The sequence below is a fragment of the Schistocerca americana genome, chromosome 10, assembly GCF_021461395.2.
Source record: "Schistocerca americana isolate TAMUIC-IGC-003095 chromosome 10, iqSchAmer2.1, whole genome shotgun sequence".
In the NCBI taxonomy this organism is placed as follows: Eukaryota; Metazoa; Arthropoda; class Insecta; order Orthoptera; family Acrididae; genus Schistocerca; species Schistocerca americana.
Window position 1 is genome coordinate 198230145 of NC_060128.1, and position 20446 is coordinate 198250590.

A 20446-nucleotide genomic window follows, 5' to 3' on the forward strand; every position below is an offset into this window, starting at 1 on the left:
ATTTGAAAGAGCCCAGCACCTGTAATCTGCACATGTGCATCAACTATAAGCATATCACTTGAAAGCAAATGAATGCTTAGATTTTATGTGAATGAAATTTTAATCAGTGTAACTTTTATTCTTGTGAGCTTATCACGATGAATCAAACCTGTGGTAATAGTGCCCACTGAAGAATAAAAGTACATTCAAGATGTGAAATTTCAAATATTGGCAATGGAAACACTTAAAAGAAGGGGGAAGAAAACTGTTCCTAACATTTGGAATATTAGTTCCTTCTTCAGGGATAAGAGGGGACAACTCACTCTGACACAAAAATGTGAGGGGACTCGTCTGTTGTGAGGATGAGTGGGTAGATAATGATCTAACAGGTTTTTTCCCCAGTTGCATTTTCCTTTTGAGATAAAGACACGAAGTAAAAGGAAAGGGCAAGCGGTGGCCAACAGAGACCTCAAAATGTGTCTGGTGACCACAGGAAAGGAAAACTATGTTTTTTAGATGGCGGAGGACCTAGCAAAACAGAGATAGTAGTTTTTGTAATATGTTTAATTGTAATCTGCAATAAATCATTTGTGTATAAAGTATTTCATCATTTTTCAGCAATGAAGACGCTGTGATTCTGTCGAATAATGCCATTTCCCAGTCACTCTTAAATGGCACCGACATGAAAATAGAAACACCAAATGTAAAGAAGAGGCACCGAAGAATGAAAAGCAGTGGGATGAAGAACACGGAATGTGACGGTGAGCGAGTTTCTGTGTATAGCGTGCAATGCAGCAGTACTCCTCTCTCTGTCTCTCTCTCTCTCTCTCTCTCTCTCTCTCTCTCTCTCACACACACACACACACACACACACACACACGTAATCTTCCACCACAGAAGAATGTGTGACGTATGACAGTGATGCAGCCCTTGTTATTATCAGACAAACTTTGGAGGATTGTAATATAACAAACAATTATCAAAGGGTATATCGGCTGGCTCAGTGCAAACAGGTTTATCCCAAATGCTAGAAAAATTGAAAAAAAAAAAAAATACTAATATCACCACAAGTTCATCGTAAAAGTTTGAGTGTAGTACTGTAAAACTGGGAATTCAATCAGAACCAAATTAATGCAGAATAAATGCATGGAGCAATGGTTTTCCACTCTATCCAGAGTGATATTCATGTCAGTTATTCTGTTTCAATGAGTTTCACGAGAAATAATGACTATCTGTACATTCAATACAATTGCTTATGACCTATTGTAATAGATGTTACTCACTGTAAAGGTGAAACACTGAGTTGCAGACAGGCACACAGAAAAGACATTTACACATCGGCTTTTGGCCAAAGCCTTCATCAGAAAAGGAAACAAATACACATCCATTCACACAGGCAAGCACACACGACCACCTACCTCCAGCAGCTCAAACCGGAATGCACCTGTCTGTCTGGAGGGGCAGGTAAGGTGAAGGGATAGCAGGGTACAGGTGGGGAGGATAGAAGAATGCTGTCTGACGGAGTGTGCAGGGACTAGACTGGCAACAAGTGCAGCTTCGGGAGGTTGCTGGGCAGGGAAGTGTATGGGGAGGGGGGGGAGGGGATATGGAGAGAGAAGGTAAAGCAGTGGGGAAGGTGAAAGACGCACGAGTGCGTCGGAGAGAGGATGGTGGAAGACGAGAATATGGAGGAGGTGATTGGACGGGGGGAGGGGGGGGGGGGGGGACTGTTGGGTGGAGTGTGTGGGGAGAGTAGGTTACCGTAGGTTGAGGCTGGGATAATTTCCAGAGCAGAGAATGGGTTGTAAGGATAACTCCCATCTGTGCACGAGGCTGGGATAATTTCCAGAACAGAGAATGAGTTGTAAGGATAACTCCCATCTGTGCAGTTCAGAAAATCTGTCGGTGGCTCGGGTAGTGAAGCAGCTATTGAAATCGAGCGTGTTCCATTTAGCCGTATATTGTGCTACAGTGTGGTCTACTTTGCTCTTGGTCACTAAACTCTGCTAGAGTGGGCCCATCCCAGAAGTCCAACACAACCTTCAATCCCTGCTTAATGCCTTAGGACCTTCCCAGAATCTTGAATCCATTTCCCTCCTCACCCCTGTGGCACTATGCACACCCACCTTCTACGTGCTCCCCAAAATCCAACCATCCTGGGCACTCTATAGTTGCTGGTTATTGTGCCCCTACTGAAAGAATGTTGGCCCTCATTGACCAATACCTCCAACCAGTTGCCCGTAATCTTGCTTCTCACCTCAAAGGTACCAATCACTTCTGTTCTTCACCATCTCCAGCCCTTTACCTCCTGGATCTCCACTCGTCACTGTAGACACCCTTCCCTATAGAACAATATCCCCTGTGCCCGTGGTCTTGTCACAATTGAGCACTACCTTTCCCAATGTTCTTCAGACTCCAAACCCACTACCTCATCCCTCATACACCTTACTAACTGTATCCTAACACATAATTACTTCTCGTTTGATGGGAACGTATACAAAAAAATCTGTGACACGGCCACGGGTACCTGCACAACATCCTCCTGTCATCCTGTCTACTGGCCTCCTAACGGAGACCTACCTAGCCTTCAGTCTGGTTCAGGCTCATTGACAATATCTTCACAATCTGATTCAGGCCCGAGACACTGTACACTCACTCGTTCACAACCTAGACACCTTCTCACCCATCCACCTCACCTGGTTCTCCTGAAACCAGTGTGCTACCTTCCTGGACATTGATCTCCTCCTCTCTGATGGCTCCATCCACACCTCAGTCCACATAAAACCCACAAACAACCAACAGTACCTGCATTCCACACCAAAAGATCCCTCCCATACAGCCTGACCACCCGATGAGGACATATCTGCAGTGACCGGAGCTCCCTCATCCACTGTGCTGAAGGAGCTCCCCTGTCTAATATGCTGAAGGGATCCACAGACAGGCACTATCTCTCAGATGTAGTCCACAAGCATGCCCCATCACCATACACTCCCAATCCTCATACCACCACCAAGAATCATCTAGAGTGGAGTGCCTCCTTTGTTACCCAGTACCACCTCAGAGTGGAACAACTGAACCACATCCTTTGTCGAGGCTTTGGCTATCGTCGTGCCCTGAAATTAGCTCACCTGACCCGACATCCTTCCCACCACTCCTAAAATGGAGTTCTGTCGGCCACCCGACCTCCACGACATCCTCGTCCGTCCCTATACAACTCCCAGTCCCGACCCTTTGCCACGGGGGTCGTATTTCTGTGGAAGACCTGTGTGCAATACTTGCCCGATCCACCCTCTCGATACTTCCTATTCCAGTCCTATCACAGACTTACCCCACCCCATCAGAGGGTGGCCACGCACCTGTGAAAACGACCGAGTCGTATACCTACTCAACTACATCATTGCACAGCTTTTTATATTGGCATGACTACCAAACAGCTGTCCACCAGGATGAAAGGCCACTGCCAAACTTTGATCGAGACCAGAGTAGATCACCCTATGGCAAAACACATAGCTGAACATAAAATGCTAGATTTCAGAGGCTGTGTCACTACCCGAGCCATCTGCATCCTTCATTCCATCACTAGCTCTTCTGAGCTCCGCAGGTGGGAGTTAATCCTACAGAACATTGTCTGCTCCCAGAATTATCCTGTCCTCAACCTGTGGTAACCTACTGTCCCCATACCTCCCACCCAATCATTTCCAACCCCTCTGCCTTCCAGTCCAAGTTGCTGGAGATGAATGTCATATGTACGTGAACTATGCTTGCTTGTGTAGGTGAATAGTGTGTGCTTATATTGTTGATATTCCAACCTGTAACTTCCATTGTTTGACTGTAATAGTTGTTATGTTTTTATTTGGTGTTTACAATATATAATTTGTAAATGATAACTGTTGAAAACATACCACAGTGGTGTAGGGGAAGTGTCTGATACAGAACACTAGTGGTCCGTCAAGCTGAGAGACAGCCTCAAAGCCATCTAAGCTACACATCACATGCACTATGTGTGACATTTTCAATATTCCTTCTCACTTTCCTGTAAGCCACAAACTTAGTCGCTACTTCATTATCATTATCACTTTAAATTTTTATGTGAGGGTAATGGCAGAAAAAACTTTTGTTAACATGATGCAAAAAACTAATTACATTTACTATTCAGTCTAAATTTACACCTTACAAACACATTAGTTTAATAGTAAGAAGGTCACACAAGTGAAACAGTATAATTGTTAATTTAACGCTGTTGCAGTTCCCAATATTTTGAGATAAAATTCAATCAAATGTCAGTTTTACATTTTGTAAGTGCAAGAACAAAAGATTTTTAATATTCGAGGATGGTTTTAGCAAGAAAAAGAAATGAACTTACGTGGCACACGTGGACTTTCTGTACAGGGCTTTTGTAGGGCAGCTTGTGGCTGTTGCCGGTTTGGTAGACCACAAGTGTCATGAACCAATTTGTTCATCCGGACATCACCGACACCATTGTGGTATGTTGTAAATGATTATCATTTATATCTTTGTGTATAAATGATTTACTGTGATCATTGCTTCTTGCAAAATTTGATGATTATAGGTCAATGGGAAGTACCCTATACATTTTGAAGAGTGAGTTTGCAAGTGTCAAAACATTTGACATAAATAGCTGTATCTTTTGATTTCATTGACTTAGAAGCTTAAATTTTGTACACCACCAAGGGACCGTGTAGGCCTTAGATGACATAAATTTCAATTTCTTATGTCTACCTTCTCCTGAGGAAAAAGGGTCTTAACAAGTGGACAGAAAGACAGTCAGTTTACAAATGACAAAACAAAATTTCATGTGTGATAGTTACAGATTAATCATTTTCAGACTTTTTCTTTTACTCGTGCTGCGAAACCTTGTTTCTTGCCAAATTTCATGATTTCAGGCCAAAGGGAAGTACCCTATAGGTTTTGATGAGTGAGTTTTGAAGTATTAAAATGTGTGACATAAATGGCCGTATTTTTTGAGAGACAGACAGTAGGATAACAAATGACTTTTTTTTTCTAACAATTTACACAGTTTTTGCTTCAATTATACTGTGGAACCTTGCTTCACGCCACATTTAGTGATTCTAAGTCAATGGAAAGTACCCTACAGGCTTTGATGAGTGAGTTTTCAATATGCGACATAAATGCTCTTATCTTTTGTTTGCATTGGCTTATAAGCTTCGATATTTTACATCACCAAGGGACTATAGAGCTTGGTATGTAGTTTCAATTTCAACTTGATACATGTTGAGGTTTACACTTGCTAACACGCTCTGTTCTGTGTTCACTAGATAGAGAAATGGTGAACATGAAGTACAGAATCACACAGAGCAAGACTACGCCAGGTCAGAAGCACTAGTTGTTGTCACGAGGCAGTCAGCTTAATATGAGGACCATACAGACAACCGACAAGAACTGCTCTTCCCAGCGCTTATATCGGGCAAGTCGACCGTGAGATCCCGCCACGTGACGAGGCGATCGACTCGAGGGCGCAGCTTCTTTCCGGTGTTTGTCTCGTAGTGGCCACTCGCAGTGCCGTTGGCAATGTAGGAAGTATGTATGGATCAATTTTGGACAGCTATAATAACTCTATCTCACTGTCCGAGTTAACAAAAACAATTATTGACAAAATTATTTAATTGGATGGATAAAAAATCTACTCACCAGGCAGTGCCAGAACACACACATAAAAGACAACTGTAACTGGCAAGCTTTTGGAGCCAGTGGCTCCTTCTTCAGGCAGAAGGGTTGATGGGGAAGGAGGAGGGGTGGTCTTTCCTTCTTGTCCCTTACGGTAAGTCTCCCCTGACCTGCAGTTCTGGGTGACTTTCCAGAAATCTACCCTTTTCCTAGACGTCTCCAGTCCTTTTCCTTCATCCCTCTTCCTTCCCCTTCAACCCTTCTACCTGAAGGAGGAGCCACTGGCTCCAAAAGCTTTCTAATTACAACCGTCTATTATGTGTGTGTTCTGCCACCGCTTGGTGAGTAGATTTTTTTATGTATCCAATTAAATAATCACTATCCGAGTCAGTTACATCAATACATCTACGCAATCCTGAGAAAAATGGTTATTAACAGTCAGACAGACAGATAGACAGGCGGAAAATAAAGTGATCCTATAAGGCTTCCATTTTTACTGACTGAGGTAAGGAGCACTAAAAAATTGGAATATCCAGTGAAGAATACTGCGTTTTGTCAAAAGATCATTTAGTCGTGATGCAGATGCTCACAAATGTTCAGTGGCAGACGTTACGAGACAATATCGTGGAGAGGTCTTAACTCCAAGAGTGTACACTTCCGAAAGAGTCAAGCAACAGGTTACTTCCTCCTGTCTACTTCTTGCAAAATGCCCGTGATGAGAAAATAAGAGAAATTGGAGCTCGTATGGAAGTTAACTAGATGTTGTTCTTCCTCCACACTGCCAACAAGTGCAACAGGGAAGTGAGGAAATGGTAGTTACACGAGAAGTGTCCTCTGCCACACACCATAAGGTGGCTTGTGGTGTAGAGATGTAGATGTAGATGTAGACTGTCTGATCAGCTTAGTACCTGACACACAGTGCCAACAGTCACTAGCATTGAAGTACGCCTTTCTAATGGTGCTGCCCACTGTGAGAACTCAGAAGTCACTTCTTGCTCTCCTTGTCTGTGCACATGAAACAGCATTGGCTTAGTTGATGGAGGATATGGCATAACAAATGCCATGTAAAGCGCACAGCAAAAATAACTGATGGTGTATGACTATATAATAGCTGTCTAGAAATTAACATTTTAATAAAATAATGGACTATTTAAAACAAACTTACAAGAGATTCTTAACACCATGCATTTGTATCACTTCTCTGAATAAACACCATTCAGATTTAAGCATTTATCATGTACATTAATGAGTTAACAAATTCCCTCTGTGTAAAATTTGGCCACCTGAGATTACAGTTAGCTTTTGGCATTATGTTAGAGTTCTCCTTTGGTGTCGAAGCTTTGGAACCCGAGGCACTTCTTCGTGTGTACAAAGATGGGAAAACCACTCAGAGACGAGTGTGGGCTGTAGAGTGCATATGCAAAAATGTTTCATTTCAACTTATGAGTCAATGCTCTTGTATACTGGGTAGCATGTGGCGGAAAATTGTGTTCAGAAATAGGAGAATGGTAGACGTGAAACCGCGTCACTTGCTTCGAGTGGCTCTTCTCAATTTTCTTAATGTCTCACGTTAAGCTTCAGAACTGATTGTCCTTCTGTGGCCCAAAAATACAATTCCTTCAGTGTCACAAAAGAAAGACGGTACCAGTAATCTTCTGGCTGGCAGAGTTTTGACTGTGCATTGGTTTGTCAGGTAAGGCATTATGACCTCAGACCACAGACATTTGTTTTATCTCCAATCAACATAGCGAATATGTCTCCCATTACCACTCACAGTTTTTTACTTGTAAGGCATCTTCCTCCACGCTGTTAATGCAAAAGTTCATTGCCGACTACAGCCAGATGGCCACTTCCATCTTCATCGTGAATATTTGTCCGTCCCATCTGAAATGGACGATACCACTAATGCACACTATCGTCTCTCTTCACATTTGGTCAGCACAAAGCACAAATTTCATGACAAAAGTCAACAGCATTGAGATCTTTTCGCCTCAAAAATTCACAGTACAGAATCGATTTCTTACTTATCGAGCGTTTCAGTTGCGATACTTGTTTTGAGTGACTGCTGCAGGGGACAAGAAGCATTGTGGCTTCCTCTCTGTAGTAGCTCTGACATTTATAAAGTCTGTGTCGCCTGGGATGGCACATCCGCAGGTAGAGGTGGAGTAGAAAGGCGGAAAGGAAGCGTGGTGGTAGGAGAACTGCACCTGTATGGCAGCAGAGAGCGGTCAGAGTCCACGTTGCTGAATTGCATCGCTGCAGATAACAGTCCGGCTCATTTGCCTACAGTACATTGTATTATATGTTCAAATCTATGAGGGGAATAATAAATATTAACCCTTAACCCAAAACATCTCTGAAATGTGCGTAACTAGAAATATGCGGTCTCTCAGACCACTTAATATTTTATATCACATAACTCCACAAGAGTTGACAGAAATCAAATAAATTGTCAGTTAATTCATGTGATAGTAAATTTAGTACTTTTCAGCCCATATAAACACTTTGTTGTTTAAATTATATAAAATAAACATGAAAGATCACAAGTACAAGGAGTCATTCAGTGTCAGATTTCATATGATTTTCACCATTGTTATACCAGACAATATATTGTTAAATATAAATAAAATATTGCACAAAACATAAAAAAGATAATAATCAACTGAACTGAAATATTAAATCACATCTCTTTTGCACAGTCGACACACATCTTTCTGCTGTATTCCAGGCAAACTGGGTGACCGCATTTTATGCACTCTTACACCATTTTCCGCTTCTTAGATGCAGGGCACTTCATACACATCTTCCTTTTGTCCATTCTGTCACTTGGTATGCCTTTGCTTGATTGCTGAGTGTCTTCCAAAACGTTGTGGTTCATTTCCTTGATATTTCTAGGTAAATTTTGAATTTTCAGGCATCTTCTGATATGTGGCTCCATCAGCTCTATGGCCAGACTTTTGGTGAATTTGAGACAATTTAGCGTGGAGTTTCCTCTGTAGCACAAATACAGAACAAAACTGTTCATGCAACAGATGTTTACAAGTGTGTAAAAGACTGCCATTGGCCAGTGCCTTGTACGTCTGTTTGACGAATAATTGGAACATTTCATGTCGAGCAAATCTACTCCAAATTTCATTGCATTGTAGTAACAAATATTTTTCTGGCTTATTTTTTATGGTATCATTTTCAATGGAATAATGCATTGAAGATAAAAGAATTACTGCCTTGTTTCTCTTAGGAAAAAATGAAACCAGTGTTGTATTCTCAGAGAATCCATATAATGCTGACCCAACTGGCCCACTTTTATCAGCCAAAAACTCTTGGGGAGTTTTGCATTTGTTCTTTCTGACCGTTCCTATGTATGTTAGCCCTCTCTTTCTCAGCTCACGAATGAGTTCTATAGATGTAAACCAGTTGTCAGTGGTAATGTTTCTGTTACTTCCTTCTATTGGTTTGCAGAGACATAAAACATCCCGAGTTGGTTTGGCAAGCTTTTTCTCTTCTTCTGTCAGGCCACATCCATCACTATCTTTCCATGAATATATGTAGGCATTGAAGAGGTAAGCGCTTCCAGAGCCTGCCAGGCACATAATTTTTATGCCGTATTTGGATGGTTTGCTAGGCATATAAATGTGGAAAGGACATTTTCTTCTGAATGGTACTACCATTTCTTCCACTGTAACATTGCCTGTTACACAGTATAATTGCTGAGAATTAACAATGAATTTCTCAAAAATGTTCGATATTGCAGCTGCGCAATCTGACTTCTTTCTTTCGTCTCTGGTAGTCGCGTTGTCAAGTCTCGGGCTGCTTAGAAGTATTTCAAAGTGCTTTGCCGACATTGTCACCACAAATATAGGACGACCGGTCAGATCCTTTTTGAAAAGAGACAACATATCTTCATGAGGCGATTTGAATATTGATGTCATCATTAGAAGGCTCTGTAATTGGATGGATTAGTTGTTTCCTGCAACTTTGCCCTTATTGTATTCAGTTTCACATTTTTATGTAAAACCATTTCATCTATCATGTCATCATCAAATAAATTCTCCCATATTTGAGATTTTGTAGGACTTTGTCTGAAACTTCGGCCTTTGGCTGTTAGGCCAGGCATTCCTCCTTTCGGAATGTTGTGCTCTGGTGTTTTTCTCGTTCTAACAGGCTCAAAACATTCCCATTGGAAATTACTTTTACCATAAAAGTACTTTGTTTGCTGTGGGTAAAAGTGCGGAAGACCAGAGGCCTGCTGACACACGACGACCACGAGAACCACAGTCTGTGGGCCCCCAGGTCGCCCCGATCTTTTTCTGTTCCAGATCTTGCTGCAGCTGGCCCCTTTATGCCGCACAGCCCTCCTCGATCTCAAACGGAAAAGAAGAAGAAACGTAAGTCCCGGGACAAGAGGCCTCTGGTGTCACCAGAGGTCCCATCCCCATCTTCGCACCCTGATTCTGAGCTGTCGTTCACAGATTTCGCCCCCTCCTTTATCAGTGATGGGTGGTTACCTGGCTGCACGACTGGCTTTAGCCTGTTCAACCCCCATTTGAACCATCGTTCTGTGGTTATCCAATGGAATTGTAATGGATATTACCGTCACCTTCTGGAGTTGAAATCCCTTATTTCGTGTTACTCTGCATCTTGCGTGGTTCTACAGGAATCTCATTTTACTGACGATCACTCACCGACCCTCTGTGGGTTCCGTGTTTTCTGTCAAAATCGGGTCGGCCCCCTGCAGGCCTCTGGTGGCATTTGTACGTCGGTCCGTACGGACGTTGCTAGCACGTGGATTCCTCTTCAAATTACATTGGAAGTGGTTGCTGTTAGGGTCCACGTGGACTCTGAGGTCACAGTTTGCAATCTTTATCTCCCTCCTGACAGGACTCTTACACCTGCTGCCTTAACTGCCCTTCTTCAGCAATTTCCTCCTCCCTTCCTCTTTCTCAGGGACTTTAATGCTCATCGTAGCTTGTGGGGCAGTGCATTTCCATCTCGTCAGGGTCTTCTCGTAGACCAGTTTCTTGCAGACCACAAATTGTGCCTTCTTAATGATGGCTCCCCTACTCATTTCAGTGCCGGTCACGGTACCTTTTCTGCCATTCTTCTCCCTTTCTCTTTCTTCTCCCTCCCTCCTCCCTTCATTACTCTGGTTGCCACATGACGATCTTTGTGACAGTGACCATTTCCCATCGATTCTCTCACTCCCTTCCCGCTCCCCTACGGACAGGTTACCTCGTCGGTCTCTACAGCGCGCCAATTGGCCTCTATATACTGCACAGGTCGTTTTTTCTCTCTCGGGTTGTATTGACGATGTCCTACGTGACACGTGTGACGTGATTGTTCGCGCTGCTAGCCTCGCTGTACCGTGCTCATCTGGACCATTTCGCTGCCGGCAAGTCGGGTGGTGGAATACGGCCATTGCCATTGCCATCTGTGATCGCCGTCGAGCTTTGCGACACTTTAAAAGGCACCCGTCATTGCAAACCTTATTACCTTTAAACGCCTTTGTGCTAAAGCCCGTTCCTTAATCAAACAGGGCAAACGGGTGTGTTGGGAAAGCTTTGTTTCTTCCCTCGGTTCTACTGTCCCTATGTCACAGGTATGGGCTACACTTCGCTCTCTCCGAGGTTACCATCGGCAGTCTACCCTCCCGGGCCTTCACCTCCCGGATGGCCTTTGCACGGACCTGTTGATTCTCACGGAACATCTTGCGACCCATTTTGCAACAGCATCAGCCTCCTATCCTGCTTCTTTCCTTCACCAGAAATAATGGGCTGAAGCTTCCACCTTATGTCTTACCCCTTGTCAGTCAGAATCTTACAACAAACCTTTTACCGAATGGGAACTTCTTTCCGCACTTTCTTCTTCTCGTGATACGGCCCCTGGCCCAGGCTCTATTCGTAACCGACTGCTTCGACATCTCAGTGCTCCACAATGGCAACATCTTCTCCGGGTGTTTAACCGTATTTGGCTCCGGGGTGACTTCCTTTGTCAGTGGAGGGATAGCATCGTGGTTCCTGTCCTCGAGCCTGGTAAGAACCCCCTGTTTGTCGAAAGCTATCAGCCAATTAGTCTGACAAATGTTGTTTGCAAGTTACTTGAACTGATGGTAGCCTGTCGGCTCAATTGGGTCCTCGAATCTCGGGATATATTGTCCCCTTACCAGTGTGGCTTCTGAGAGTGACGGTCTCCGATCGATCGTTTAATTCGCTCGGAATCTGCAGTTCGGCAGGCCTTTTCCCAGCACTGCCATTTGGTTGCAGTATTTTTTGACCTTTGCAAGGTCTGTGACACGGCTTGGTGCCATCACATCTTACTTACACTTCACGAGTGGAGACTTCGGAGTCCACTCCCGATTTTTATCTGCCAGTTCCTGTTCCACTGGTCATTCGGGGTTTGGGTTGGTACTGTTTTTAGTACTCCACGGACCCGGGAGAATGGCATCCCACAGGGTATGAGTGTACTTCTTTTCCTCATTGTTATAGATGGACTTGTGGCCTCTGTCAGTCCTTTGGTTACCCCTGCTCTGTATGTGGATTATATCTGCATTTGTGTTAGTTCCTCTTCGATGGCCTCTGCAGAGCAGCAGCTACAGGGAGCTATATGGCGTGCCTCTGCACGGACCCTCTCACACGGGTTTTAATTCTCTCCTTTAAAATCGCGGGTGGTCCACTTCTGCCGCCTTACTACGAACCACCCCGACCCGGAGCTCTATCTCGATGCGCAGCGATTATCTGTGGTCCCACAGTTTCGTTTCCTGGGTCTTCTTTTCGACAACAAGCTCACTTGGCTGCCTCACATTGGACTTCTGAAGGCAGGATTTTTCCATAAACTCTGTCCTTCGATTCCTTGCCCCCACCTCCTGGGGTGCAGACCACTCCATCCTTCTCCGCCTTTATCGGGCTTTGTGCTGTCTCGCTTGGACTGTGGTTGTCAAGTTGTATCTGTTTGGCCACCGGTGCCTTCTCTACTAGCCCTGTTGATAGTCTCCTGGTTGAAGCTGGGATCCCTCCCCCCCCTCTCTCTGTTCGGTGATCCCAGCTTCCGGTTTCTTATGCAATCGCTGTCCGTTCCTGTCTCACTCATCCTTCCTATTCTATCCTGTTCCCAGACCATGGACGTCACCCACCTGATTCCCACCCTCGGGCGGGTTCACCAGTTGGGGTCCGCCTTGCGTCTCTTCATCGTAATTTTCAGCTTCCTTCTTTGTCCTGTCTCCAACGTTCCTTCCCCAACCCCCCCCCCCCCCCCCCCAACCACCCGGTTAGTTCCTCGGCCCCAAATTCAGATGGATCTCCACCGAGGTCCAAAAGATTTCATTCCCCCAATGGTGTTCCATTGTTTTTTTCGCATTCCGTTGTTTTTATCCGACAAATTTTATGGGAGTTTCGGGATGCTGTTGTTTTTTACACTGATGGCTATAAATATGCTGATCATGTGGGATATGCCATCACGTCCTCTGTTGGCACGGAATATCATCTCCTGCCACCTAAGTGTGGGGTGTTTACTGCAGAATTGATGGCAATTTCCCAGGCCCTTACCTTTATTAAACAGTCTCAACTCAACTGAATTTTGCTATGTACGGACTCCACGAGTGGCCTTCTGGCTATTGACCAGTGTTTTTCCCGGCATCCCTTGGTCTCGGCCATTCGTGACCGTCTCACTGATCTTCACCGTGCTGCTTGTTCCGTTGACTTCCTTTGGGTCCCTGGCCATGTAGGTATCCCAGGTAATGAGCTTGCTGATCGTTTGGCTTGGGGAGCAGTCACTTATCCCCACCCCCCCTCCCCTTCTCTGTAACCCCTCCTGCAGTGGATTTACGGCTTCACATCAAATCCCACTTTGCACAATCATGGGCAAACTCTTGGGAGGCTACCTCCCTGTCCAATAAACTTCGTGCAATTAAGGTGACACCTGTCCCGTGGCGTTCTTCCTTCTGCCCCTCCGGAAAGGCCTCAACCACCCTGTGTCGTCTCCACATCAGCCGTATCAGAAAGACCCACGGTTTTCTTTTGCGTAATGAGCCACCCCCAGTCTGTGATTGTAGAGCCTTCCAATCAGAAGCCCATATTTTGGTGGAGTGCCCCCTTCTTTTGACTCTGCCTACTAAGTACAGACTTCCCCCACTTTACCTTTAATGTTGGCTGACGATTCCCAGATGGTCGAACTGGTTCTCAGTTTCCTCCGTGAAAGTGGTTTTTATTCTCAGTTTTAAGATTTTTAATCTCACTCTGGTGTTGGCGCAGGGCGGTGAGGGTTGGGGTGTCTCCCACTGTAAGCTGTGTTTGGAGATTCCTGACTCCCCTCCGTGGCCAAGATCCTCTCTTTCCCTTTTACTCTGTTTTTTATTGCTTTTTATAATTGGTTAGTCTCCTTTTACAATACACACTTCTACATTCTAGTGGTTTAAATAGCAGGTGGTCTTGCCTCTGCTGCATCAGAGGTGGGATATTTCCTGCCTCTAGCATAGCCTTGGGGTTGCCCACTTGCTGACTTCCGTCATTTGGTTTTTACCATTGACAACACAACTGCACTTTTACGTTTTTTAGCCTTTTACCTTTTATCGTTCTGACTTTTCTGAGGTGTCAAACTGTCTGAATGGATCACATTTGAAACAAGGGACTGATGACCTTGTTCTGTTTGGTCCCTTAAACCCCAATCAACCAACCAACCAAGTTCAGTACTTTTATGAAGTTTGAATGGAGCAGGTAGAAAAGTTTCAGAAATCAGTGTGCAATTCTCTTGCCTCTGTGCAAAAGTCATGACAATTAAATTATAAAAAGTGGACATTTACAGAGGGAGAGGGAATATATATCATAACAGTTCGAGGTACTCTGGTCCCACTTTACTTGCTGTCTCAGACAATTTAAGTTTGTATCCCTTTTTTTTTTTTTTTACTTCAATATGAAAGGAATGAAACTCTGTGTCAATACAGAGAGTAATTGATAACTGAAGAGAGAAGAGAATGGTTTCATTACACAGTTGTACGTAATTATATTAGTAGCATCAAGACGACATATTTCTGTTGCAGACTCTGACGGCTATGAATTCTTCATTGTCTCCCTGGACAACAAACAGTGGCATTTTGAAGCCAGCAACTCAGAGGAAAGGGATGAGTGGGTTATGGCCATTGAACAGCAAATCCTCAACTCACTGCAAGTAAGTAGCATCCAGTTATTTATCAAGAATCCAGTCTCTGCTTTATAAAGATATGCCTCACATGTATGTAACTTTAGGATGACAGTACTGCATGGCTACTTTACTTACATTCCTGCTAAGTCAAATGTTTTCCATCATATCACTAAAATCAGATAATATTATTATTATAACAACAACACTTTTATAACCAGTTTATTCATTACAGTATTTTAATATTCCTAAATATTCATCGTTGCCACCAATGAAAGCTTCCACTTAGAAAGACAGAAGAAGTAGTCATTAGTTGTCAAATATTGATCAAGTGACAGAGCAGAGAAGAAATTCAATTTTGTGTCTAAATTCAAAGCTACTGGGGAACAGATTCTTTCTCTTTGAAAAATGTTTGCTTATGTTCTGTCCTATTCAACAGCAACTGGTTCTGAATATGCCAAAAATGTCAAGTAATACAGTATACAAACACATTTAAAATTCAGTTTGTTTTGATATGTCATGCAGTTGTCAAGATTGCTCTCCAATTTACATAAAACTTTCACTGCGTATTTTTTCATTGCTACTAAGACACAGCAAAAGAAAGATGTTCTGCTTAATTTTCAGCGAAGCTTAGTAAAAAAAAATATTACGTACCACCCAGCATCACACTTTTTACTTGCACAACTTTTCTATTTCAATGAATAGTATTCTTTATGCAATAAAATCTTCACGGGTTTTACCACAAGATGGAATGCGTTCTCATTGAAATCTCATGCATCAAGGAACCCGTGAAGATTTTATTGTATTGATACACTGTGGAAACTAGATGCTGTATATTTTTGAATGTTGAAATAACTGCTGGTAAGTAATTTTTTAAAGTGAAAATTTCATCTTAAGTGCAGGAAGAGTTTTGGGTATAATTGTGGATAAACGTCTGCCACAGAAAGAGTATGGAAAACGTATTTGTAAGAAAGACAGTACAAATATGTAATTTTTTGAAATAGGTCTAAGCCTTCACAAAACACAATAGCTCGAGATAAATATATTTCCAATCGATAAATCCGCATCTTCAGTACGGTATTGAGATACGTGGTAGAGCACCGGCAGGCTTTTTAGACTACAAGGAAAGACAGTAAGATTTGTAGCTAAGGCAAATAAAAGAATGTAAAATACTTACCTCCTAGTTTATGTACATTCTGCAGGCAATCATGTTTCTGAAGCTAAATTGAAAACACATTGTAAAGAACAGTAATGTACATAAAAGCAACACATGGGAAAGGAAATACTTTATAGAATTATAAGTAATAAAAAAAGCAGCAAATTACAGTCCACACACAATAGGGATAATTTTTTACAATAGACTGTAATCTCACTTTAATATGGCCAATTTAAATACCTTACAAAATAAACTGAAGTACCTATTAACAGAGAAATACTGTTATTGAATAAATGATTTCAAATTGTTGTGTCTCCTTGTAAAATTGTTAGTTTATGTAGTCACAAACTTAGTTTTGTAAAAGAAAACAGATATTTTTTTATTCTTGACTCTTTATATCAATGTATGTATTTACTGTTCACTAGCACGAGAAATAAAATTAGCACAAACCCTGTATCTCAGGATTATGTAAACTGAAGCTGTCACAAATTGAAAAACTGATCATTATATGCATAGCATATAAATAAATAAAAGAAAAATAAAAAGTTAAAACAGTATTGGGCTGTAGTTTTTCTAGTGTGATCGTCTGCATTTGTTGCCAGATGCGGCAAATTTTGTAACTATTGCCAGCCTTTTAGACTCTGTTCCTCATGTTTGTCACAAATAAAACCACGTTTTACTTTGAATAACCAAAAATAATGTATCTGTCATTTCAATATTTCCAGGCCAACGAGAGCCTCAAGACGAAATTCTACGGTGCTGACGCAGCATCGCTGGAGGCGATCAGGACGAGGGTTCCCGGCAACTCGCACTGCGTGGACTGCGATTACCCCAGTGAGTGGCAACTGCAGCGAGGGGGGTGCCTCAGTTGCTGAGAGTGACACACACTGATCTAGTATGCAGTACCTTGCCCGTGAGCTCTGTTGTCACGCTTACAGTTCAGACAGACCCAGGCACACAGTATCAGGTGTCTCTAGTTTGCTGCTTGTATTTGCCTGTTGCCAAACTCAGTTTATTAGTAAGTTATTCTTATGCCCCATTGTTCATTTTTACCATCTCTCACTCTACTGTGGAATGCACTAAATAATTTACAGGAAGACTGCCTTTTCTCGGCCATGTTTGCAGTATGCACGATTACTGTTACAAGTGATTTACTTAATCAGTTTATTCTGCAAATTTCCATTTACTAATGAGTCACAGAATTTCTTTGAGGGAGAGGGGAAACAGAGGAGAACTCTGGTTACAGAGATACTGTTGTCAGAATACAGAAATTTGTTTTAAGAATTGTGTAGGGTGTTTCACGAGGAATAGTTAGTATTCGGGGATACGACACAAACCACCGTTCGAAGGAAAACTGTCAACTAGACACGGGCTCTACAATGCGTACCTTCAGAGCTGTGAACACTTAATCTTTGATAGTGTGAAACAAATCTCTTCTACTGCAAGCTCTTTAGTTTCCATATTTTGAGAGATGGTCAATCTGTGAGTCACACATCTTCTGCTGAACAAATGCTCATACCTCTTAAGGTATGCATTTTAGATCCCATGTTTAGTGGACATTTATTTATTTTTTTATTTATTTCCCCTATACTATGCCCACCAAAAATATGGAAAGGAAAGCAAAGAGCTTTCAGTAGAAGAGATTATTTCACAGTATCAGAGACGAAGAGGTGCTCATTGCTCTTAAGACATGCATTTTAGAATCCACATTTACTCGAATTTTTGCTTTGCGCGATCGTTCCCGTATATTCGGAATATCGTACGGGGACTTCTTCAAAAAATTTAGTGTTCCACAACTGCTTCGTGATAATAAAACCGACACACTGCAGAGATGAGTTTATGACTGGAAACGGAAGAAAGACCATCTTACTAATACTTGTCTGGAAACGGACGGTGTGCGCACGACGGAGACGGATCGTCCCGTAGAACCCGGTCCTCCGAATCTGGTGTATGCAGAGTCTACTGCCTCCCTGCATGCTCGTCTGTCTAAAAGAACCCACACAAACCTCCAGAAAGGGCTCGAAATGTCGTGTGATGTGGTCGGCGTCTGGAGGGTACTTGTTTTGGTATAGCCGTGCTACCTCTTAACCGTTTCCATCTGCTCGGCCGTACACAAACACCGTCTCGGTTTGTTCCCGAGACCGTTCTGCTGCTTACGGTATGCTGTGTCAGTCTCACAGCCTGCAGCAGACAAAGTCAGAGGAACTTTCATTAGTCAGTGCCATCTACTGTGGCAATGCTGCATTTCTGGACACATGTTCGTAAGATCTTTTTTGTCCATTTCTAGTCAGGAATCCATCCCTGCAGGTCGTCAGTTTTATTAATGTTCACCCTGTATACGTTAGTGTCATTTCTCATTACTGATATTTAATATAGCATATATCACATAGGAAGGTGGAGCCACACAGAGCAAGAGAGTGATAAGGAAGCACGGAGGGGATGAGGTTTGCTTACACGTGAGGGCAGAGAGGGTGGCAAGTAGGTCCACATTGGTGAACCACAGAACGTGTAACTATGGGCAGCAGTCAGGCTGATTTGGTTGTAGAACATCCTATTGGAAGTTCAAATATATGAGTAAAATAACAATGTCATTACTGATATTCATCACTGTGTTTCTTACAAATTGTACTTCACATCTTGACGATATTGTGTCACTTGGTGCACAGCAGTAGACCTAAATGCTTCACTCCAAATCTGACAAGGCAGGCAGAACAGCTGGCACAGCTTCACAAAGACATTTCTCTTACAGGATTTGTTTAAATTAATGCACTGCAGGAGATAAGCACGGGTCTGGTTTTCAGTGTCCAGATTCTTTTTACTTTTAACCCAGATCGTACTGTCAGGATTCTCGGTGTTCGCACCGGGCACCTTCTTGGTGATAACTGAATTGTAAGTAGCATTCGCTGTTACAGTCAGTGGCTTCAGAGCGAGGTGTGGTCAGAATTATTCGGTGAACTTCTTGGAAGTGGCTGCGTTCATTTCTGAATGGTAGTGACTGCTCTTTTTCTCACGCATTAATACAAGTTTGCTCCCAGGACCGAAACTGGAGAAAGAGCCGACGTGCAGATGACAACCTGTGTGAACTTTAAAACTGCCAGTACTAATTTTTCAGCATATTTTGGTGGTATACTTCTGGTTGACCCACATTTCGTCAAGGTTACACACTGTAGAAATACCTCACCCCTCATTTCACGCATCTCGTTCGGGAATGCACCTCGTAGTGTAGTGTGTCACTTTGTCGCATTAAAAATTTTCTTTGGTCAGTACTTGTAACATATTTAAAGCCAAAGTCTTTTACAATTATTTGATTGATGAGCCACTACATTTCAAGACAATTTTGTGAGGCACAAGATACTCGTGGTGGTCTACTTTTAAAACACTTAAAACATCTTTGTCAAAATTGTTCTGCAGTGTTACAGCTTCCTTGGAAAGTGGGTGCTTTCCAGGCAAGACAAAGCAAACTTTTGCTAACTTCCTTCAACTTTGATACTTATATTTATAATTTTCTGTGGAGTTTCCTTACTGACATCACATGCTTCTGCAGTCAATTCCTGTGATTTTAAAATGTCTGCTAGTCTGCTATAGGATTTACATTTGAAAAGGTAATAAATGTGGTAAATAATCCCCCCAATACCAGCCCCTGAGGCACTTCTTGTTTACTGCCATAACCTCACATATTTATTTATGGATCGCACTGGCACGCACGTGTGTGCGTGCATGTGCGTGTGCTCACACACACACACACACACACACATGTTCACAGATACACCACTACCACAAAATGTCACTGGCATTTCGCTCTGTGACATTGTATCTGCACAAAGAACAGCAATGGCTATAGGAAAGCAGCAATCGTCATCGCAACTAGGTGCTCAGAGAGAGGATAAATCTTAGTGGTTGTTGGCGGTTACTGGAGGTGGATGCACAGAACAGCTGGAAACTTGGCCGTATTCTGATGTGCTGCGTTCTGATGTGATGTGAACTGTAGGACCAAAAACACCCTCTACAAGTGCTTTGAGGAGTTAGCATTGGCAGAGAACAGAGTCAAATATGAGGATACATGTGTGTTCAACAGCCTTACGAGGAATATTAAATGTCTTGTGATGCATTTGGCAGAATTTAGGACAGAATCAGATGTCCTTACTTGGGCAACTCCTACTCCATTGAAGAGTATCTTCAAGTTACTCTTAAAATTAATGTATTAGATTATTTTATATTTAAAATTAGCTCTTCAAATCAATAATGTTTCATAGCGTCAAGTCATTTCATTGTATTGCACTTAACACTTTGGAGACCGGCCACTTACAAGGCTATTGTGCCCAGGAAAGTGACCAATTATGCTTTTTTAGTGGCACATATGTAATTGATATAGTTCGGGGGGATACGTACTGAAAATGGCCACGCTTCAAGATTTATTTTTTGTATTTGCATTAGTTCTTTGATAGATCACAAATTTGACAGTAACGATGGCAGAAAGTATGAGTAACCTCCCAAGAAAAAAGTATGAGGTGAGTTATTGAGCAATTTCTTCCTTTTGAA

The 20446-nt window shown here is 42.6% G+C and overlaps 1 protein-coding gene across 1 annotated transcript in view; it reads left to right on the top strand.

Annotated features, from left to right (window-relative positions):
- The window catches only part of LOC124552388 (centaurin-gamma-1A), a 321735-nt gene that overhangs the window by 266301 nt on the left and 34988 nt on the right, over positions 1-20446 (top strand). Inside the window, exons 12-14 of the mRNA XM_047126650.1 lie at positions 598-740; positions 14654-14781; positions 16633-16741. Coding sequence (XP_046982606.1) covers positions 598-740; positions 14654-14781; positions 16633-16741 — 380 coding nt within the window. The remainder of the gene's footprint in view (positions 1-597; positions 741-14653; positions 14782-16632; positions 16742-20446) is intronic.